The 8,564-nt window shown below is 29.3% G+C and overlaps 1 protein-coding gene across 1 annotated transcript; it reads left to right on the top strand.

Moving 5' to 3' along the window:
* On the top strand, window positions 1-7,730 carry LOC139530028 (uncharacterized). Its single transcript, XM_071326063.1, has 6 exons — window positions 1-536; window positions 1,566-1,677; window positions 2,971-3,096; window positions 3,916-4,102; window positions 5,257-5,434; window positions 7,050-7,730. Exons 1-6 carry the CDS (start codon window positions 113-115, stop codon window positions 7,169-7,171), a joined length of 1,149 nt encoding a protein of 382 aa, XP_071182164.1. The 5' UTR covers window positions 1-112; the 3' UTR covers window positions 7,172-7,730.
* The last annotated feature ends 834 nt before the right edge of the window (window positions 7,731-8,564 follow it).

An 8,564-nucleotide genomic window follows, 5' to 3' on the forward strand; every position in this document is an offset into this window, starting at 1 on the left:
ATTATTTAGAAATTCAAAATGTCTGCGCCCATAACCGAAAACAATTTTGGAAAGAAGACTATTAATAATACGCTGTGTACTCTTTAAATCTTTGTTAACTTAAGTTCAAAGTATGTCTAGCAGACACTTGCATCATATTTGCAAAAATCTTTTAAACACTCATATAAATTCATTGAACAGGAATATTTGCAAAAGGAGCAAATGTGTAAATTTTCTTCGTATGGGATCGACCTTCACTGAAGGCTTCAAAAAATTGTTTAAAAAGTCAAAAGGAAATGAATCAATTTCGGCAAAAATTGGTGAACTAAATCTGAGATATGTATTTGTACGTACGTGTGTAGATTTCTGGACGGATATTCCTGTCGGAGTGATGTTTGACACTGCATATTTAGATACACACCCTGGGATCAGCCTCAAGCCTGATACACCAGTGATAGTAGCGCTTCATGACACACCTGGTTCACTCTATGATATGATTCCTATACTTCAACCATTTTGTAATCTTGGCTATAGAGTTGTTGCACCTAATTTCCCAGGTGAGACTCCTACTTTTGGCAACTCATACTCAACCAACTCGTATCCATGATTTATTTGATATTATTTATATGCATAGTTGTTGTAAATTTCTTTCGTATATATATCATTATATTGCAACATATTAATAGAAAAACTTTCATTGTTAATAAGATGCAATCATAATTGTTTAAAATATATCAAAGCTTAATGTACCAAATGCTGATCAATATAATCATTAGTCCTTAGACTCTTTGATTATATGAAATTGTTTGATTGTTTGAAATTGTTTGACGGCAATTTATTTGATATGCATATTAAAATAATCAGTGGTCATTAGTGGATAACAGACCTACAAAAATAGAATGGATTTGTTTAAATTAGATTAAACATAGATAGGTATATGAAAACAAAAATTTGGTATAAATGCGGCACTATGAACATCAAAGGCCATTGAGTTATAATATTACAATGTACATGTATAGAAAATAATGTAGGTTATGACTATATATAAAAAGCCTTCATACATGTCATACAAATACATCTTAAATTATATGGTACAGTACCACTACATGTACAAACATGCAAAATTCAAGAAAAGTTCTATAAACAACATGAACAAGCAAAGGAATCAAAGTTTTAAAAAATTGTTCCTATAAATTGTGTCTGTTCAGGCTGGTTATAATGTACATGTATGTTGGGGTGCAAAGATTTCCTGAGAACTAAAAGAACCTGAATATTTTTTTATCATTTGCAGATAAGTGATTATAGTTTGCATTGTATGCCATGGTTTGTGTAAACCTGATCAGTTTTTGGTTTTATTTACAATATTATATAAAAAAAAAAAAAAAGCTTTTCCTTTCTTTTCCATATTTTTTTTTAATTTAAATTATTTTAAGTAAACAATTCCAAGGAATAATTTATAGAAAAAATTCTAATTGCTGTATTGACAAGAAAATATGATACACCTACATGTACATGTATATTTACAAAAGACTGTGTAAACATAAACGTGCTGATTGTGATAGAAGATGTCTAACTATATTTTTCAGATAAAATCCATACAAGAGGGATGAATAGATATGATGATACTACATTTTCTGGTAAAACAGATGAAAGAGTTACATTTATTCATGATTTTCTCCAAACTATTGGTATAGAAAGGTACAAAATTTATATAGATATTCGAAAATGCATTTCTTGTTTTTCATGCCCCCAAAAAAACAAACATACATGTATATTTTGTTTGTAAACCAAGTAGCCCTGAATAAGTAGAATAATTCCAACCATAACAGAAGAATTTTTTTGCTTAGTTCTTAAGATAAAAGGTTGAACTCTCAAAAAAATTATTAGTAAACAAAACAAAAATTGGTGAGGCCATGAAAATCTTGAGAATTCAAGAGGTTGAAAAATAAGATTACATGTAAAAGTAAATTTTTGGTGAAAATTGAGGGGAGATAATCAGTCAGGGGACTTACTTAAATGAGTGATTTTCTAAATCACTGATTCAAGTAACATTATTTCTATAAAGGTTGAAAGAAAGAGTTGTCTTTCTTTAATAATCACCTATTTAAGTAGTACAAAATAATCACTAGAAGAAGTGATTTAATTTTACTGTAGCTTTATATATAGAATACTAATGATCCAGGGACTAATTATGTTTCTAAACTTATCAGAACAAACATCTGTGTTGTCTAGGATGACCAGGTCATTTCAGGTGATGACCTTGTACTGAATCTAGGATAATGACATAAAAATCACTTCTTTAAATATCATACCTCAATTTTCTTCCCAAAAATCACTTCTTTAAGTATCATTATTTTAATAACCCCCACTAATTTCAACACCCCTGAACAGTGAAATTTTAATCGCGAACAGTAGAATTTTATATCGCGAACAGTAGAATTTTATTACATAATCTGAAAGATGAAACCTTGAACTTTACAGGAAAAATACTCCCACTGCTGGGAAAAATCTGTTAAGAAAGTATCAGTTCATTATGAAAAGCCATTATTATAGCATTTTTTTCAACTAAAATAGAATTTGCAGCTAAATGATAGCATCAAAGGCCTAAACCTTGATACTTAAAAGAAGCAAAAAAATTCATTTTTATTCAATTTTACTAATGAAAAGATATTTTTTAAACCTATGCGTTTAAAATTTTGGTAAAACTACAAAATCACAATTTGTGACAAAACTTCGAATTTGCTACTCAAATACATTGTAAGTGATTTAAAAATCACTTATTTCAGTAAGTCCCCTGACTGATAATTCAAACATTAAAAATGTACTTACAATAACATCAATTCGTTTATAAAAGTGAATATTTCTTTCATCTTCAAGTAAATTGTCGAAACTTCTACACATATTACCCCTGAATGACCATAAAATTTATTTTGAATTAATGCTTTGGTGAATATTAAATTAGTATAAATATTTTCCTCCTTTTGATTGCAGAATTGATATGCTTATTGGTCAAGGGAGTGGATGTAACACAGTCATAAGTTATACAGCTAATTTATTAAATAAACATGCAGTCAGATCTATAGCCCTGCTCAGTCCTATAGGTCACAAGCCTGGCAAGTAAGTAATATGCAATTCATATTTGTTCCTGGTTCCAAAGTATTATATAAGTTGTAGTTTGCAAGTAAGTTGATAACTTTGTTAGTTTGAAGTGAAGTGACTTAGTACCTCATGAAAGCAACACACATACATAATAAAAATGTGCATTACTCACCGCCATTAGATGCAGGTCTATGAAAGACAACATACTTGTGCATATATCTATATTATATGTAAACAGGGGAGACATTTAACTGTGCCCACTCTTGTGATCACCTTTTTTAGGGCAGAATTTGAAAGAGGTAGTCAGTATAGGAATACCTTAATATATATTATTAAAAAAATTATGATTGATACAGGCCATATATGTATACAATAAAAAATTAAGACAAGACATGGCTTGTGCAATGTGCAGTCTACTACAATATATGAATTGATTAATGATGTAAATTACTGTGGATTCTTTATTACGAGTTGGAAATTACTTTTTGTGAATCTTGCAAACTGACAAAAATAACAAGGAATTGTTGAAACCAGGAAATGAAATTCATCTAGTTTGTCCTCACTCCACAAAAATAGATAACTCCTCAGTAATACTTATTGTTATCCTTGACCATCCTTCTGTCTGTCAGTCTTTCTTTGTCTGTCTTTTTGTCCATCCCAAAAGTATTTTCACTAATTATAAACAAGCTTGAGCAGGGTTATTTGTGTCCTCAGACACATCTTTTATTTAAACCAGGTTTACTTGGAATAAATGCATTAGACAACTGTGTAACAAAATTGATTACAGGCATTGTCATAGGCAAAATGGTAGATAGATATTATGTGAATATATTTTAGGGCATTAAAAGAGTATCCAGCTGTATTGGAGTTTGACATGTTATGGAATAAGAGTACTTTATTTAAATATCCACTCAGAGCATCACTAGAGATTTCTGCATTTCATAAATTTCCAGTTCTCAGAACATATCGTCAATCAGACAGATTAAAAGTTATGCTTCATTTTGCTGGATTTCAGTATGAATGGGTAGGTGTAAGATATTAACTGTAGTTTACATTTAAAGTGAAATATCTGTTCTTCTCAAAACAGTAAAAATGGCTAATTTATGTGCAGTAAGTTCAGAAATAAATGCATGCAATTATTATAGCAAGAATGTGAAATCTAATAAATGCAATTGTAAACATTTTATAATTTGTAAAAGCATTTTTGTAAGTCTCAGTTCAAACCTAACTGTGAAAATGATTATTTTATGGTCCTCACCTAGTTAAGTTACTTCGGAACTGCTATTCAATGTAAATTGTTACTAACCATGAATGAGTGGTGAAATTCTAAATATTTTTTACATTGACAACTGGCTAATTGGACTAAATTCTATATGCCAAAATTAGTTCCTGTAATTTACAGTCAAAGTGTTGTTATATTGGTGAGTTACAAAACATTGTCCAAACTGCCACTTTTGTTGCAAAAGCAAGACATTGCAATCCTACATTCAATGGTCGGCATCGTCAACAAATATTCAATCTGGTTAAATTCTTAAAAATTTTAATAACTTTCTCTAACTATCTTGAATTTATTCATGACACTGGGTTCCGCAGAACCCTTACAAATCTTGTTAGAATTGAACCATAAAGTAGGCCTTCTGCTTTTAAACCCTTTAATAAATTGTAACTATGTATCACAGGATGGTTCAAAGTTCTACAACTGCTTGATTGATATTTTAAAAACAATGTAGACACTGAGAATATTGCAAATTTATTTTATTTTGAAACCATTTGTAAAGATGACTGTATGTGACATATGTTAATAGTTCAATTAAGACTCAGTTTTATTTTGAACACATATATAGGAATCATTTCCAGATTTTTTACCATTGACTACGCTTAAACTTACAAAACTTTAAGTCTGTGTAACCGAAATTAAGCTTTTAACATGCTGAATATACATGTAATTATTGCAATCAGGGTGAGATAACTCTTTTGAATAAATTTGTGACATAAATGTTAAAGAATAGAATATTTCTTTCAGATTTGACAAAATATTTCCTTAAGTATTTAAAGCAAATACTGTGTGAATTTAGTTAAGTTTCAGAAATATGTTTAGACCTAAATCAAAATTGCCTCAAATGAAAAAAAATCTTCAGTTTCATTCAAGAATTTTATATATCTAGATTGTATTTTCAGCTAAACAGTGATTCCTTTGGTATTGGCAGTTCTAGTATACCCAGATTGATGACATATAATTTAAATAATAAACTGGTAGATAAAGATCTAATGGAAGAATATACTGACCTCCTGGGTATACCAGAGACAAATGTCTGTCATTGTGAGACAGTGGAACAGGTCAAATCTCCAGAAAATAGTATGTATTTATGTTTAAATTATAAGATAAAAATAAAATTTTCCACATATTGTTTTAGAAAAAAAAAAAAAAGATAATTTTACAAATTTCTAAGTTTTAATAAAGATGTAGAATTGATATTGTCCATCCTTCTTTGTGATCTAATTTTAAATTGTCTCTGTTGGTACATGAATCTTATTTTTACTATCTTTAGTCCCCTACCGACGAAGTCAAAGGGGACTTAAGGTTTGCACTCCGTCTGTATGTCTGTCCATCCGTTAGTCCGGCAAATCAGTTTTCCACACTTTTTTCTTCATGCTTGACGGTATTGATTTAATATTTGGTGTATTGATTTATCATGACAAATTACAGATCAAGTTCAAATTTTGTTTTGGTCTGATGATTTTGTGCAGAGTTCAGTTCTTTGACTTAGAAAATTCACTCAAATAATCAGTTTTCTGCACTTTTTTTTGTCATTCTTGAAGATATTGATTTGATAATGGGTATATAGTTTTATCATGATAAGTTACAGTTCAAGTTTAAATTTTGTTCTGGTCTAATGATTTTGTGCAGAGTTATAGTACTTGGACTTTGAAAATTCTCTTAAATAATAATTTTTCCACATTTGTTTGTCATGCTTGAAGATTTTGACTTGATAATTATTTTATAGTTTACACCATGACAAATAATAGGTCAAGTTAGAATTTTGTTCCAATAAAATGAGTTTTTAACCAGTAGGGTACTATGTATTGCCATGCAATATGTACAGAATGCTTGTTACTTTTATGAATAAGAGTTCTTCTAACATGAACAAATATCAAAAATAAAGAGTACATGATAAAGAAAAACATAAAAGTAACAAACTGAAGAAACAGAAATATATAGATTCCTCAACTACAACAAGTGTGTTGATATTTCTCCACTCGAGACAGTTAAATTTTAATATATAAAGCGTGAGGCTTGCCAAGCTTTTTAAATACTTAAAATTTAACTGTTGAGAGTGGAGAAATATCATAATACAAGAGTTATAGTGGTGGAATCTGTTTCTCTAATGATTTTTATCCTTCCCTTTCATAGATTTGAAGAAAGTTGTGTACTTTTATGGGACGTCATCAGGCATTGTCACCTTTTTTCATGACGTGACAATAGGAAAAACCCAAAAGAAACCCCAAGAAAATTCAATGTCACAATTAAATATGACCAATCATTTGCCGAGAACAGATTTTTCACTAGTGCGGAGAAACAATTTTCTCACACTGATCAATAAATGTGAAAATAGCACAAAAATTAGAGAACTCTATTTTCCTACTAAAAATCTCAGAATACTGAATTTGAATTTTTTGGTATGCCACTGATCCCATAACAAAATAGGAGAAATTTGAAACTTTCTGTTTTACATGGACATTATATGGTCATTATTCTGAATTGACTGTTAACAAAACCCAGGAATAGGTTACCTTAGCTGTATGAGGCAAAATGATATGCATCCCTAGTGTAGGGGGTGACCTTATGACGGCATTAAACCCTTCACATTGTCACTCATGTAACTAATTTTGATAAATTACTATATTAGACATTTTTAGAAAGAAATGTATCACACATCTTTTGTGTAAACTATCTTGTTTGTATTTTTCAGATAATACAGCATTGAAGTGTGTGGCCTTTGAAGACAAAGATTATACATTGAACAAATATTCAGGACAATTAACTTTACTGTTACAAGATTTATTGAAAAATGTAATTAAAAAAAAATGGTGATCTGTTCTAAATATACATTGCTTTTTTAATTATTTCCTCCTTTTACGTTTCAAAGAATTGGACCCCTTTGACTCTACTCATCATGAAACAGCTCCAAATATATTTTATACAGTGTCGGTTTTAACACTTGCATTTAATTGACTTTTGTTGTTTCTAATAAGTTTATAGTATATAGCATTTATTTTGTTCATTAAATGCAGTAAAAAATTTATTTTTTAATTTTGAAATAGTACTCAGTAGAACATTATTTGAATATCCCAAAAGCATGTTAAAAATAAAAATCTGATGAATATATATTTGCAAGAAAGTCAGGGTAGATGGCATATTATCAATATATCATACATCTGGCAGCTGAAATAATTTAAGAATAAAAATGTGTCTTATGTTTAATAAATGTCATGTAGAACAAGTCTGTAGGTTTTTCATCACTCAATATTGATTAACATATGTTTCTTAAGAATAGCTACATTTTAACATGCTTAAGATTCAGATAAATTTAAATATGCACATGATAAAGATTTTATGTACTTATGAATAAATAAACAAATATTTACAAGTATACCAATATTTTATATGTAAAAATCAGAAAATTAAAACCTGTTTCCATACATACATATCCACCACCCAAACTGTTAATAGACTTTGTGGTTTGACGGTAGTGTGCTAATTATAACTTTATTTCATCCTTAATTTGCATGTTATATTAGCCACTGGACATTTTAAGCAGTCATAAATCAATTATTGTGATTTGTTTTCTGTCCATTCATACTGTGCATTCATCACACTGTTATATTTATACTAGAAAGTAATCTGTGACTGTTAAAATGCTGGAATAAAACAAACTAAAGATCATTATGGACATTTATGACTGCAGCTGAGCTTTTAGAGGTCAATCATATTTACCTGCATATAAAATATTCTTTGCAACCAGCATAGCTTTTATTAAAGACTATTTATAAATCAATCATGTAAATGAAATTTTACTGCCAGTCTAAAAAAATCTTCAAAAAAAATTAATAGGTTGATGTAAAGGGAGACAACACTAATATTATTAAGTATTGAAAATCTACCAAATTTCATAATGCTAGTAGTCATAAATTACACTAAATACAAAAGGATAGATTGATGTGGATTGCAGACTAAAAAATGATAAAACTCAGTTGGATCTTTACCTCAGAACCTAGTATCAATATTTGTGATGTCATTTATTATTGAAAATTCTTTTCTAGGGGACTTTCATTTTCAAAAATGTGTAAAAATGAACTTTCAAATAAACGCAGAAAAGGTTTAGTTTATGTATAAGATGTAAGCTTGTCATATTCTAGTGGCTTTTGTCTGGCAAATCACTGTACTATCGTGTCTTTCTGGTTAAATTGCTGTAACCTGCTGATAA

This window comes from Mytilus edulis, chromosome 7 (genome assembly GCF_963676685.1).
Source record: "Mytilus edulis chromosome 7, xbMytEdul2.2, whole genome shotgun sequence".
In the NCBI taxonomy this organism is placed as follows: domain Eukaryota; kingdom Metazoa; phylum Mollusca; class Bivalvia; order Mytilida; family Mytilidae; genus Mytilus; species Mytilus edulis.

Excerpts from the sequence above, each read along its gene's own strand:
- LOC139530028 (XM_071326063.1), top strand. The coding sequence starts at position 113 with ATGTCTAGCAGACACTTGCATCATATTTGCAAAAATCTTTTAAACACT. Across the intron at positions 537-1,565 it reads TGTTGCACCTAATTTCCCAG|ATAAAATCCATACAAGAGGG; the intron begins GTGAGACTCCTA and ends TATATTTTTCAG. Across the intron at positions 4,103-5,256 it reads CTGGATTTCAGTATGAATGG|CTAAACAGTGATTCCTTTGG; the intron begins GTAGGTGTAAGA and ends TTGTATTTTCAG.